Source organism: Gymnoscopelus microlampas (assembly GCF_963454915.1).
Source record: "Gymnoscopelus microlampas genome assembly, chromosome: 6".
NCBI lineage: Eukaryota > Metazoa > Chordata > Actinopteri > Myctophiformes > Myctophidae > Gymnoscopelus > Gymnoscopelus microlampas.
Window position 1 is genome coordinate 21,536,136 of NC_139943.1, and position 15,821 is coordinate 21,551,956.

The window sequence follows — 15,821 nt, forward strand, 5'->3', positions numbered from 1 at the left end:
AAGTGCCGCGCTCGCGTGACATTAGTTGGTCAAGAAATGGACGAAGTTGAACAGCAGACCCTGCATCCATCATTCTGGTATGTTTAGTGTCTATACGGGATGACGGGGTGTTGATGGAGGAGACGGCTGACCTTTCCTGAGAGATGCGCAAAGATTTGGTGGACCTTCCTCACATCTGCCTGCAAGTTGAGTCCTGCTGCTGTTCACCTGTAAGTGACTCTGCCTTTTAATGTGCTGTCATTCATGTGTCAGTCATTTCTTTTATTATACCATGGCATGGAAAGACAACAAACTAAGCCTGGACAGACATGTCTTTTTTAAAGATATTTTTGGGGCTGTTCTGCCTTTATTGATGACATGATAGATAGTACAGTGGAGATTTGACAGGAAACAGAGAAAGAATCGAGGTGTGACACGCAGCAAGGGTCCGCTGGGGTCGGGAATCAAAGCCGCTAGTTGCTGTCAGGCTGCATCAGAGCCTATATATGGTACGCACCTTAACCAAAAGGCCATCGGCGCCCCTGGACAGCCTTTTCTAAATAAATATATCTCTGTAGCTGTCCCCTGCACAATGTGTTGAATCTAACAATGGTAGTCTATTCAGCCATAGCCACACAAGCACATGCACATACACGCACGCACACGCACGCACGCACGCACGCACGCACGCACGCACGCACGCACGCACGCACGCACGCACGCACGCACGCACGCACGCACGCACGCACGCACGCACGCACGCACACACACACACACACACACACACACACACACACACACACACACACACACACACACACACACACACACACACACACACACACACACACACACACACACACACGCACGCGCACATACACACAATAGATAAGTTACCCTGACAACTCAGATAGGTTATTAACACATTTCCCGTCTGGGGTTGCATTTACAGCTTGATAGGTTAGCACCAGCATATTGAGATTAAGCATTTATAAAACTGCCACATCCATGGATTAAAAGGCAGCCATATGGTAGATTGGCACACCAGCCTGTATGTACAGTAGTTGCATGTCTCGCAGTGTGGGTATTACTTGTCACTTTAACACTAGAGTTTCCTGGGGGTGTCACAGCAATGAAGTCAAAAACATTGCTTGTGCAATAAGCACACAACAGGTGAATGTGGGTTTGAAATCACACTTAGAAGTGCAGTAGTATAGGACCATCCTGCTCACTCTGACCCCAACCCCCAACATCTCAATGCTTAAGAAGATTTCCCAGATTATTCCACTGGATGATCTAGCCCTTGACCTCTTCAATAAATAGTCTCACAGATGAGTTTGTTAAAAAAAAAAGTGTAATTGGGATTTTATTACCATGCCGTAAAGTGTTGATACTGCTTACTGCACAGGCAAAAATAACTCAAATAATCTCTAGTTACAACTGAGCATCACTGAACGCACTACACGTTGAACCTTGAGGTAGATGGGCTAGAGCAGCAGAAGACCACTTCAGCTAAGAACAGAAAACTGAGGCAATTCACAAAGGCTCACCAAAAGATGTTTCCTTTTGTATTGAATAAGGAAGTCTCAGTCAACTTAATTCAGTGTTTATGAGAAGAAACATTTATAAAATAGATATTGAAATAGGGTACTTCACCTTTGTTGTGATCCCAGTATTTTACAGAGAAATATCTGAAATAGGTCTCAAATCATGTATAAGTACTTAATTTGAGTAAATGCACACTGGTTACACTAATTAGAAGTTTAGTCATCCCTTAACGTTGACCTTTCTAACAAAAATGCTATTGATTAATTTCCTTTTTATGCCATCTCCCTCTATCTATTGGTTAGCCAGACTGGACTCAGAGCATCCTCCTATAGGGCTTTGAAGTCCACTCAAATATTGATTAATTTCCTTTTATGCAAACTCCCTCTATTCCATGGGTCTTCAGCAGGGGGTCCCAGACCCCTAGGGGGTCTTCAGAGTTAGGGGAGCTGCTAAATGTTCTAAGATAGGAACATTTGTTTTATATATAGGCTACTGTGTGTGTATATATATATATATATATATTTTTTTTTAAATCTATCAATAAACAAAAAACTAAGCATTTAATTTACACAACACTGCTAGTGCTGTCAAATAAATCTACAAAGTCATCAAAGCTGCAGGCGCAGCAGGAAACCAATAGGCACTTAAAAGAAGAACCTGTGGAATACTTCCAAGCTAGTCCCCTGCCTGCTCTTCATGATTCTATGTTTGCCAAGAGTAAAGCTTTGAGGTCTAAGTAACCTTTGAGGTCCAATCAATTCCTCATCCTTAATGTATCCATCTCACTGCTGGTCAGTGGAAGAAGTAGGCTACTCAGATATTTTACATTTAAGTAAAAGTATCAATATCACAAAAATACAAGTAAAAGGCCTGAGTTCAAAATGTTACTTGAGTAAAAGTACAAAAGTATTGTCATCAAAATATACTATACCAAACTTTACATATAAATATAAAGTACCAAAAGTAAAAGTACAAAACATGTTTGAAAACAGCAGATCTACAAGCTCACAATGCGTTGCTTTGCGGGGCCTTGTGAGCTTGTAGATCTGCAATTTTCATAGGCTTTTTATACATTTGGAAACTTGTGAAATGGGACATTCTGCATAATGAGTACTACTTTTACTTTTGGTACTAAGTATATTTTGATGCCAATACCTTTGTACTTTTACTCATGTACATTTTGAATACCGGACATACAGAGTATTTCTACATTGTGGCATTTATACTTTTACTTAGTAAAAAAAAAAAAGTAGTTGGCTACTTCTTCCATCACTGCATTGTGGTCCTGATCGTGACCGTCGGAACAAACAGGCCTATTACAAAAAAATGATCTAGGCCTACAAATAGATAATTTTTTTGGTTGTCTTTGTTCACTTACGGGCTTATTCAGTGGTTTCCATAGGAACAGCTAACTTCCCACACAGGTCTAAAGAAAATAGAGGTAGCCTTTTCTTTGACAGATTGCAGATTCATTATGTTATTATCAAAGGGTTGAGCTGACCTCCAAACATCTAATTTGTTCAGAAGCGAAACGCCGAAACGTGTTGGTTCCGTTGTGTAGGCTACTATATTTAACAGCGGTGGGAAAAGTAGCCTACTCAAATGTTTTACTTAAGTAAAAGTATCAATGCTGCAATGAAGAAATACTCATTAGTAAAAGTCTGGAATTAAAAATTTACTCGAGTAAAAGTACTAAAGTATTGGTATCAAAATGCACTTAAAGTAACAAAAGTTGAAAATACCTCAAAATTGTACAGTAGGCCTACTTGTATACATTTTACTTAGTTACTTTCCACCATTGGTTCTCAAAGTGGGGTCCGGGGACCCCCAGGGGTCCTTGAGGGAGTTCCAGGGGGTCCCCAGCTAAATGATAGATTAGGCACCAAATGGACCCTTATGGGTCTGTAACTCTGAAAGTGTACAAATGGAACCAAATGGACCCTAACGGGTCCATTTGGTTCCATTTGTACACTCTCAGAGTTAAATTGACATAGATTTTACAATATAAATTGCGGTCCAAGTGATAGAAATGCCATTAAATGGGGGTCCGTAGCCTAATGCATGTCAAACTGGGGGTCCTTGAAATTTAAATGGTTGAGAATCACTGCTAGAGCCGTAAAAATCATCTGGGGTCCCTGGCATATCTTTTCAAATGGGGGTCCCTGGGCTAATGTGTGTCAATTTGGGGGTCCTTGACGCAATAAAAGGTTGAAAGCCACTGCTTTACACCACTGGTGTGGGCGGGGCTGACGGGCTGAGAGGGGACCGTCAGAGGGACGCTGCCACCTGCTACTCACAGTAACGATGTCACCACATAGAAGGATATAGTAGAAGGATGATGATCGCAGAGGCAGAGGCTGAATGATGCTGCACGACACATAGGGTAAAAAAAAAAAGGAATCCCCGGTATTACTGTATTTCTAGTGTCAATGTGTTGGTTTATAGGAAGCGTTCGTCTGGTTTGGGTGTGTTACTGTACATAGTTTTCCTTTTGATTACTACTCGTTGATGTTTTTGCATAGAGTATTGTTTGTCTGTCATTAAATGTCTCGATCAATTGAATACACAGGACCCCAATAATGGAAACAAGCCATAGTGCTTTCTTGGGTTTTGATCCTTTTAGCATCCTTTTGTATTGAACTGTACTTTCTGTGCTTTTTTTTCTCTCCTTCAAACTGTTAAGAAAGTATTCAATTAATTACGAGCGAACATCTGGACTCCAGATGTTGCACGTGCTTTTTTTTTTAAATACTTGACCATACTGGGTGGCAGACAGTGCAGTCTGGCTTTTAGTTTTAAACTTGGCATTTTTAAGTTGTTAACGTCAGTGGTGTAAAGTAACTAAGTACATGTACTCAACTTAAGTACTGTGTATTTTTTAGTTTACTGGAGTATTTCCTTTACTCAAGTGCTGTAGGCCTACTTATAAGTACACTTTTGAGGAAATCTTACTTTACTGGAGTACTTCAAATGTTCTGTAGCCTACTTTTACTTGTAGATCTACTATTTTCAAAGCATTTCTATACATTTGGAAACTTGTGAAATGGGACATTCTGCTAAATGAGTACTTTTACTTTTAGTGCTTAAGTATATTTTAATGCAAATACTTTTGTACTTTTACTCAAGTACATTTTGAATGCCGGACTTCTTTGTATTTCTACATTGTGGTATTGGTACTTTTACTTAAAAGTAAATGTGAGTACTTCTTCCACCACTGGTTAATGTACCCTCTTCATTCAAAGATGTAGTCAGACACTATAGTGAGGTGAGTACTGTAGCCTATACTTGAGATGTTGGAGCTGCATGGAAATAAAATAAAAGAATAAAAGTTCAGTTCGTAATGAGAACTGAACTTTTATTCTTTTATTCTAATTTTTATTTTATTTGTCACGTTTGAAAATGTTAATTATTGTATAATTGTAGTCTATAAAAGTAAGAAAGAAAGAAATTGTAAGAAAGAAACAAGTTATAGCCTTGTATATAATGCAAGGCTAGGGTGGCCTATAACTTCTTTCTTTTCTTACTTTCTTTCTTTCTTTCTTTCTTACTTACTTTTATAGACTACAATCATACAATACATTAACATTTTCAAACTTGACAAATGGAAGTTGCAGTGTTTGTCTGACTGAATATCTGTAGCTAACTGGAAATAAATGGGACCCAAGCTGTTCCCTAGCAATGCAATTAACTCTATTAATATTTGTTGATTAGAATGAGGACAGGCAAAATGAATGGGCTGACCACAGGACCTTTGTTGCATTTAGAAAAGACTAATCCATACCCGGTCGACGCATCCGTGGGGGGATATGCGCACATGATCTGGCAACCCGGGAGGCAGTTCGTCCCATAGGTCGCGGGGCCATCCCACAGCTGGGCAGCCCCGTAACCATGGCGACATTCTTTTACACAAAAACGCGAATAAACAGCTGACAGTTTGGGAAATCAAAAAACGGGCTTCGCTGTTAGGTGCACATGGTAATGGTTAATGGCTGTGTGCAAATTCAGATCAATTACTCCAGCCACTGAGGAGAACAATTTTGGTCTCACCGCCACTACAGAGGTTTGTCAAATTATAGGAGGATAGTATAAGATGTGAAATGGAGATTTGTCAGGTGGTGACATGCATGATACTGTATGATACATATGACCAGTGGTGTAAAGTAACTAAGTACATGTACTCAACTTAAGTACTGTGTATTTTTTAGTTTACTGGAGTATTTCCAATTTTAAATACTTTTACTTCTACTCCACTACATCTCAGAGGCAAATATTATACTTTTACTCTACTTAGCCTTTTACATTAGCCAAAAATAGCAGATCTAGAAGCTCACAATTCCTCGCGCTGCTAGGCGTTGTGAGCTTGTAAATCGGCTATTTTCTGAGAGTCGGTGTAGAGGGAAAAAGAGCAGAACAAGTACAGAGCCAGCGGTCAAGTTGACTAAATATTGAGGGTTTAAAGGTCAACTATCTGAAAATACACACTAACATGAATCCAGCTATCTATGAAATCTATGAAAAGGTTTAATCTGCAACACAATGCTATACAATATGTAGTGGGGGTCCCTGCTTCACCCCTCTCTCTGCTATAGGGGGTCTTTGGCCTGAAAACGTTGAATGTACAGCGTACTGATGATGTACAGTATACTGTATAACATATGGCCTAGTAGTTACACTCAAGTGGCGGCTAGCATTGGCTCTGGAGCGTACAGTAGGCTACTGATGCCACAGATTGTCTAATTAGATTAAGAGATAATCATTTAGCCAGCCCCTTTTCCCCTCCTGTGAATCCTTGCGGCGGTCGAGCGTGTGTGTGTGTGTGTGTGTGTATATGTCATGTGTGTGCATGCGTGCTGAAGGTCAAATCATATTTCCAAGGAAGAAAGAGCTATTTAGCCACAACCCTGGTCATAGAGTATCTATCCACATTGCCTCCTGAGGTGCTGTAAAGAGATCAGCTCCAAAGCATGGGGGTCTATCTGGAGTTCTGTGAAAGATACAGGCTTGTGTAAGCGGACTATAGGCTACCGGTAATACCTCCTGTTGCTATGAGGAGGGGAGTGGGGGGAGTTTTTGTAAGTAGAACCTTTTATTTTTAGTAGCATGCAGGCACCCTGTCAAAAGACGTCATTTGATTGTTGAAATGCATGCAGCCTCAATGTTCTTAGGAGTGTGCACTGTGCATTGTACAAGGGAGATTGCACAGAAAATGGTTATTCCTCACAGAGTTCGCAAATCTCAACTCAAGCCTGGAATCTAATGGGTGATTTTTCTTGATTGCAGTTCGTTGAATTTGTTGTGGTTGGTTGAACTTTATACAGCATTAGTAGAAGCCTTTTTAACCTCATCTACCCTCCATCACAGTCTGAGCAGGCCAAATAGGGTCCATCTCTTTGAAAGAAATCAGTTGCTTTACAACGTCCAGTGCAAAGCATTACTCAACTCGTCATACTATTTCCACCCAGCTGGAATAGTACACACTTATGGAACAACGTGATCTAGTACATAATAGTAAACATTTCAGAATTCCATTTGGGGTTTTGAAGTTAAGTAAACACATTGCCTGTTAGCTGTTCATTTACTGTCAGGTTTGATTAACTGTGCAAGCTTTTCATATCTTAAATGTACTTGGCAGTTTGTTCTCTCCTAAGGCGTCACGTCACTTCATGTGTTGGTCATTGAGATGGAGAAGCATGACAGGGTTGCCACAAACATGTTTCTCTCTTCAGTCCCTTTCAGAGATGATTGATTGATTGATTGATTGATTGATTGATTGATTGATTGATTGATTGATTGATGTAATTCAAAGCACATTCTGTAGGTCGTAACCTTTTAAAGGAAAACATGTTTCCAAAATATTATTTTTGCAAATACTCTTATATAGGAAAACTTCAGGAATGTTTCAAGAGAATTGATAAATAACATTTCAGTAGCAACAGACAGTGCCTCCCAGTTTGACATCATTCCCGGACATCTTCCCCGTCATCATTCCCAGATTTTCATTTGAAAATATATAATGATTTGAAAGCTTAAAAGAGTATTTATCACTTCTATTCAAAAGTGATCATGTTGATAAAGATGCAACATTTTGGATGCCAAGCCTGTGAAAGTTCACTAATTGTATCTTCCATTCATTTCATTCCAGATGTACCCTTCTAACTTCAAAGGACAAATGGCACTCTCAGCAGTCAAGATGAGCAAGTGGGCGTACAGGAATCAAATGAAAGGAGATTTCTACATGTGTATGTCACGCTGCCGGGAGACAAGCAAGCTATATTCTTGAGGAATTACAGCGTTTTTATGGGAAATACAGAAACAGTTTGTCACTGAGTAGCTTATTGAGGAAGACAGAGGAAGACATGGCCAACAACTCTTTTCGTAACTCTTTACGTGGGTCCAAACATGGCCACCGTGCAGCGGAGGCCAATCACGATGCAGAATTCACCTGCTCGCTTAAGGAACTTCGCTCCCTCATGGAGCTCAGAGGAGTTGAGGGAGTAGCAAGAATCCAGGAATGTTATGAAGATGTCAATGGACTGTGTGGAAGGCTGAGAACATCACCTGTTGATGGTAAATATATATTTGTATACAGTATTTAAATATGAAGTGCAAAAGATGTGATCATGTGTTGATGACAAAACATCCTGAGTTTTTATTTAACTGAGTGTTAAAGAAATACTAAGCATTTTACACGTAGCTGCTTCCCTAACGTCAAGAAAAGGTCAGTGTGGCACCTCTCATGGGAGATGCTGTGGTTCAGTGGTTAGCACTTAGCACTGTTTCCTCACAGCAAAACGATCCTGGGGTTGAACCCATCTGGGGCATTTCTGTGTGGGGTTTACATGTTCTACCAGTGTTACCATAGGTTTACTCTAGTTTTCTCCCACACCAAAAAGACATACATGTTAGGGACAGTGGTCTCTGGGGTGTTGCTCAGTCGATGCCCACTGTTCAAAATAGTTAGGACGGGTTAAATGTAGTTGACCCATTTTGGGTACAATATACGCAAAATGTAGGAAAATGTATTAAACAAATAAACATAAAGGATTTGGGTCAGCTCTACAGGGAGATGAAAAGTATGACATTTCACACATCAACTCTGATGGCCTTCAGAATCCCACACAATCCCACCACTCCTTTGGATTTTATTGCCAAATGTATAGGCCTAATACTCAATTGTTAGAAATTGGGTTAACTATGGTTTTATGGGGTAATGGATTCTGTTTTTTTGCATTGTGATACTACTGTCACTGTGCATGTAATTTACTATAGTTTTCATATAATATGACTGCCTTTCATCTATGTCAAAGGAACGAGAAATGCAAGATGCTGGAGGGCTTGGTCTCAAAAATGGAATCTGATGAGATAAACTTCATTAAAGTAAATTAATGGTACAAATAGATTGTGTCATGTATAGTTAGGAGCATACATCTGAATAATCAGAGAATGTGGTATTAGAACTGAGTGTAAGGTGACCTAAAGGCATGGATGTCATTTTGTACAGTTTCACTCAGTACTGTATGGCTGCCTGATGAGTCAGATGTCCCTGAGATTGACTAACCCTAACCCTTGACAGTGCAGTGGGTTATATGACATGTACAGTACATAAATAGGTAGAACAATGTAGACCATCAGTTATTATCACTAAATATAAATAATCTAAACTAAATAATCCTTATATCAGATTCAGAACATAGCAAATGGAAAATGTAAACCCGATTTGTAACTGTAATAATGTGTTGCTCTGATGGACAGATTGTATTGGTCCTCTATTGCTTTCAGGTCAGATCAGACAGGACTGCATTACATACACACCCCCCTGTGCCTTTACTGTCATTCTACATAATCACTTTGCTGATCTTTGTTGAACTCTAGGTATGGGATTTTAAGTGTGATCCCAGATTAAACAACAATTGTCAATGAACAATTGCTTTCTCTCTCAGAATCTCTCTTTCTCTCTTCACTATTGCCTATATTTCACAATCCAAAATGGCACCGTGAACCAATTGCCTGGTGTTGCCGGGTTCCATACAGTATATGGGCATAATCAATTAGTGCTGATGGCAGGATATAATCAGGATATCTGGAAATCAGTTAATTTCAATGAGCGACATGATCATACCATGTAGTATAAATTAGCCATGTGTGTTGTTTCCATGCAGGGCATGACACATACAGTAATAACAACCAATAGGCCTACTCATGATAAGTTTGACAGCTGTCACTGGCTACCAACAAGCCTGGCATTGCCAGACTAACCAACAGATGTGAATCAAACAGTATTTTCAAATTTCAATGAAATCGTAGTGCTTGAGCAGATTGGCAGAGTTAGCATTTTCCTACTGTATGGCCACGTTTATTTTCATTCTGTCAGATCGTTCGTGTGCCTGATTGTACGGGGGGAAAAGGCTTTTTAGCAGCCTACTGTCAGTGACCATGACACTGCGTAGTCATTTTCCAGGCGGCATTGTCACAATACTAGGGTTGAAATTTCTAAATGCAAGACAACACTAGGGAGAAGTACCCCCAACCACTACAGATATACTAGTTATATTTCATTAACACACTGTACCATACCGATTGGTTAATATAATGTTTTATTCATTACAATGAGGATTATTGCTTTAATGTGTTAGCACAGTCCAAATAGAGCCAGATAAGCTGTCAATCACTAGTTTATTAAAGTTACAAACTCACTAAATAGACTAAAAAGTGTTCAAATGTTCTGGCATCTGTTGTAGTGTGGTAAAGGCCTCCTGGAAATTAAACCAAATGCTATTTGACTCAGGTTTGGTTATCAGACAATGAGGGCAGAAATTAATTAATGGAAAAATCTTTGCATTTTTTAGTGCTTTAGTGAGTCATTGAGCTAGGTCGTTCTTGTATGATTGATGTTATTAATTATTTAGCCCTCACAGCAAACTGTAGAGTCTTGACTCTGAACTTACAATCTGTACTTGTATTGATGCACTGAATTTGATCACCACTAAAAAACAGCACTAAATGATGGTTCATACTGTAAGCCATATCTATTGTTGCTAGGTTGGGGCAGAGGTTACTAAGTTACTGAAATGGAGGATAATTATGTTGATCCTTAGATTATTTTTAAGGTCCTTTCAAAAACACAGAACACTGATATTTTAATGTTTACACAATTGTTGCAGCTCATTTATTGTGTTATTGTTTTCACAACAGAGACAATGGGGTGCTGGCAACTTGGGTGTGCTAGATTTGTAGCCTGAATTTGAAAATAAATCCTGTTGAACCTCATGTTCAAGGATGTGAGATACTCTCTTGCTGGATGCATATATACATGTATGTCCATTTTATGTAAGGCTTCTTTAAAAAAAAATCTTTAAAATGTATAATCTAGTGCTGTAAATTGTTGGCTGCAAACAAAATTTGATTTCTAAACACATATCTCAATTAATCAATTTATCTCCCCTTGTTATCAGAAAAATAAGTCTCTAAAACTTCCCAGCCTACAGCAGGATAGTGAGACATAGCCTACTGTGTTGTCTGAGCCAAAGGTTTCCGCTCAGGATCACATTCTGTCCTTTGACATTTGCCTAGCCATTACTTATTCATCCACCTTGGGCTCTATCATGTACGCTCAATAAACACTGTTAGTATTTCCCCTCTCTCTCGTCCTTTTCTTCCCCACCTGCTGTGTCAAGACTGAAAAAGAGCATGAAAATGTCACCAGCAGCTTGCCTACATACAGCAGAAAAAAACATTGGACTGACAACCACAGACTTACAGTACAGTGCAAAACACTACATTACATCTCAATTGTGACAGCTGGCGGCAGATTGATTCACCTTAATCCCACTCACCTTAAACCGTCAAGCATTGTTGGTTGATTGATCGGTTTTGGACTAAATCTGTCACGCTTGTGTAACATTTCTCACGACTCTTTCATTTTGTAAGTGTAGTCTTTATGGCTGACAGGCCCATTGGCTGAATGAATGAGGAGAAGTCAGTCATTGTACGGCACTGGGCTGAGGCAGAACGCAGCAGGTTCTCTCTAGCCTGCTAGGCACTCTCACCACTGAGTTGGAAATTGAAGCTTTAGGGTGTCAGAAGGAAATGCGTTGCTTAGAGGGATTTAGAATATATAAGCATGCTGAACCAACTCAGTGGGTCAGTTGAAGCACAGGACTTGGTTGTAGCCTACATTTGGCCAGTAAAATCCTTACTGTTCATGTGTGCCTGAGCTGCAGTTGCACACAGTTCATTATAGCAGCCATCCAGTATGTGTTGCACACTTTACATTGGGGATGGGGAACTTTAAGAGGCAACTTGAATCATAGCACATCTCACATGTTTAGAAACATGCTTATATGTTTATCCAATGCTTTGTAGAGAGACGTATATTAATGATCCAGTGAGGAACCCTTGATGGTCACTTCGGATTGCGCTGGATGACAATTTGGGGCTATCCTATATGAGGCATTCACAGGTTGACGTTACAGAAAGAGAATTATTTCGTAATATATATATGAAATGTAAAACTTATGAATCACAGATTTGTTATTCAAAATATGACAGTATGTGCATAGCAACATTCAGCACACAATGAGCTAGCAAGAAAGAAAGCAATTGACATTCAGTATTCAAGGTTAAAGGTTTTTCTTTTGTCACATACAATACAGCTGTGGCAACACTGCCAGCAGTGAAATGATTCTACTTAGAGCAGTGAAAACTGTAAAATGTAAACGTGTCTTCACGTTCAACGTTTCATCTTCATTCACATAGCACAGATTTTCTGAAGTTGAAAATAAACCTTGTTCATCCTTAATATCTATTTAAACTGACTGAAGTTAAAATAATAATGAAAAATAAATCGTGTTTGCTCCACCATGCCCGCACCATGCATATCATAACATATTGAATTATGACCACCCACTGAGAAGGAGATGCGGTAAATATGAGATGTACTTAGCTTTGTCTGGACCTTTGAGCTGGCAGATTGTTCACAGTAGGGCTTTTCACTGCATTCATGCATTTCCAATGTCAGCTCAGCTTTGATCTATTTGTTTTCCGTCTCAGTCCATTATATGTATCCATGTCTTAAATCTAGATGTGAATACAGTTTTGCACTCTGGTGAGGTAAAACATTGACAGGTGCTGGGAATCAAATGCGAATTATCAAAAAATGGAGGGTATAGCTGCAAATAGGTTGGGACAAAATTCATTATTACTATTCTGAGACATGCCCAGAATAGGGATGCTCATGTCATTAAAGAGCAGACATTTCGGGATTTAGCATAATCCAGGGTGATTTACAGTAAGCAAGGTAAACACATACATCAAATGCTTAGAGACAGTGTAGTGCCTCAGTAATCTAGGATCATAGGTAAACCAAGAACCTTGCAACAGTATAATATCAAAAAATAAATAATCTGTAGCCTACATTCAAACTATAACAACTATAGGATGCCGCAGGTCAACAAAGGAACCTGGTATCTGTCTAAATATCATGCTATCTAAATTACATTTAGCCAGGTCAAGTGGCCTACGGGCTAAGGTGGAGTCTGAAGAGGTGAGTCTGAGATCACGGCGGAAAATTGGGAGTGAGTCTACAGTTCTAACTGCAATGGGGAGTTTGTTCCACAGTTTGGCAGCCAGAAGGGAGAAGAGTCTGGGACGTGTGGAGCGTTGTTGTCCCGGATGTTTTAGGGAAAGTTCTGACAGCTTCCCTGTGTTAGTTGATCTGCGTGAGTGGGAGGGGTTGTAGGGTTGGATCAGGCTTTGAAGATATGTGGGTGCAATACCTTTGGTTGTTTTGTAGGCCAGCATCAGTGTTTTGCACTCAACATTTTTGTGCGGGCAGTAACTGGGGAAGTGGAGAAGGGGGAAGACATGTGCTGGTGTCGGGTAGGAAACCTAATGTTTGACAAGTAGTACTGCTACTGCCTGAAGCTCATACAAGAAATTTCTCTCCTGGATAAGGGGGGTTGCCTCTTGAATGAATCACAGACATAAAACGGATTGCAGCTTTACTATCAATAGCGTTGTAATCTAAAGAAGGCTGGAAAGGAATGGAGCTGAAAATGTCTGGTGCTGGAAAAACTCTTGACTCTACTGTATACATTGACAGTACTTAAAATGTGCCTTACCTGCATTAACCCATAATTAGATTAATTAGATTTGATAACACAAATGTCACACACACATGTTGATTATTATTCCTGTGCTTCTCTCGTTTAGGCTTAGACGGCACGTCTGAGGACATCGACAGGAGGAAAGAAGAATTTGGAAAGAACGTTATACCTCCCAAAAAGCCAAAAACATTTCTTCAGTTAGTGTGGGAAGCATTGCAAGATGTGACACTAATCATCCTTGAGGTGGCTGCCATAATATCACTAGGCCTTTCTTTTTATAGACCTCCAGATGCCGACAGAGAAAGTAAGTTGACAATCATTTATTTAATTTTTTTCTTTTCTGCATAGACTAATGAATTCAAATGTTGCAGCTAAATAGACCTACTATATTTCAATATTTGTATATTTTCAGATATATTTAAAAGACCATACCACTGTCAATACATGAAAGTCACTGTCTAGTCACAGCTTCAGCCATATATTGTACATACTAAACATAGAGCATTATTCCATTAAATTAGGGATACAAATTATCGATGAATTAATTCATTGATAGTTGATAACCTTATTGATCGATTAATCGATTAATTGATAAGTGGCGTTTTTTAGGACCAAAAGGAAAATTCTTCCGAAAACGGAAATGAGTGCAGAAACATAATTGCCTTGATGTATATAACATTAACAAGCATCAACAAGCATCAGCTGGACATTTTTTTAAATAAAATTGTATAAATTCTTAATGGCAATTAATCGATTTTAGATGAATTGTTAACATGCAATGACATTTTGTGTGTTGGATTACATATTGCATTGATATGCACAAACTGCATGCCGCGTTGTTTTTATTTGATTTATTTATGGATTATTCTTTATTGATTCATGAAGTACTTGAAATGTTTTTAATTGATTTGTTTAAACTTTATAAAATCTTTTTTTTAAATGAATATATATTTTTTTAATGTAGGTCTACTCGTGACCCATAAAAACTGGTCCGTGACCCAATCATGGGTCCTGACCCACTGTTTGGAAAACAGTGGTCTAGTCTATCAACAATGAATATTATGAGTGAATATAAGTAAGTCTCACAACAGCCATCTTCAACAGGCATCTGTCATAGTTCTGTAGTGTACTGTACATCCCAGTAGTCCATGTGCAATTGCACCAGAGTTGAGAAGGAGTCAGTAATCCCAGAGAACAGAACAGACAACAGACTTAAGTTCGGGTCTTAAGGTCTTAAGTTCTCATATAGGGGCCAATCTTGGTTATGGATCCTGATGGCTATTGGCACAAAGGACTGTCCATTTCACTTTGTGGTGTGCCAGGAGGGAAGGTGTGGCTGAATGTGCTCCTTATCCCCTCTAGCTCATCATAGAGGGGATCACCAGGATAGCGTCCAGCTTCCCCCTCATCCTCCCCTCTGCAACCACCTCCAGGTTGTCCAGTTAGAAGTTAGCCTTCCTCAGCAGCTTGTTCAGTTTGTTGGCGTTTGTTGAAATGGTGTTACCTTTCAACAAGCCACAGCAAAGAAGAGGAAACTGGCTACTGCTAGACTGGTAGAACATCTGCAGCAGCTTGTTGCACACATTGAAGGACCTGAGCCTCCTCAGGAAGAACAGCTTGCTCTGTCCCTAACTGTAGATGGGCTCAGTCCAGTTTATTATTCATTTGTACTCCCAAGAACTTGTACAGTAGGTGTCTACCATCTCCACCTCCCCCCCCCCCCCCCCACCCCCCCCCCCCCCCCCCCCCCCGGATGGTGATGGGAGTTGGGGTACTGTTCTTGCTTTGCTGATAGTCTACCGCCAGCTCCTTGGTCTTTCCAATGTTGAGCTGGAGGAGAATGTTGTCACACCACCTTACAAAGCTCTCCATCAAGGGCTGTATTCCTTCTCGTTGTCATCTGTGATGCAGCTGACAGTGGAGGAATCATCTGAGAACTTCTTTAGGTTGCACATATCCGAGTTGAAGCGGAAACCGGAGATGAGGTTGAATACGAAAGGTCATTGTACGGTGTACGCTTCCTTTGGGAACGTTAGTGTTGCTCACCAGCACATCTGACATGTGTGAGGTGTGAATGGCTGCACTCACTGGTGCTGGTGAGTGGGGTTTGGGCTCACAGACTGACAGCAAATAGACACACCGGACAAACATATTGTCCAGCCTTCAGCCGTCCTGCCTTCTGCCTTTGGC

At 39.9% G+C, this 15,821-nt stretch overlaps 1 protein-coding gene across 2 annotated transcripts in view; it reads left to right on the forward strand.

The window, feature by feature from the left end:
* Nucleotides 1-7,883: 7,883 nt before the first annotated feature.
* The window catches only part of LOC311047442 (plasma membrane calcium-transporting ATPase 1-like), a gene marked incomplete at both ends in the record, with an annotated part of 29,167 nt that continues 21,229 nt past the window's right edge, over nucleotides 7,884-15,821 (forward strand). For both annotated transcript variants that reach the window (XM_084060169.1, XM_084060170.1), the window contains 2 exons: nucleotides 7,884-8,094; nucleotides 13,738-13,935. In XM_084060169.1, the coding sequence (XP_083916295.1) occupies nucleotides 7,884-8,094; nucleotides 13,738-13,935 (409 nt within the window). The remainder of the gene's footprint in view (nucleotides 8,095-13,737; nucleotides 13,936-15,821) is intronic.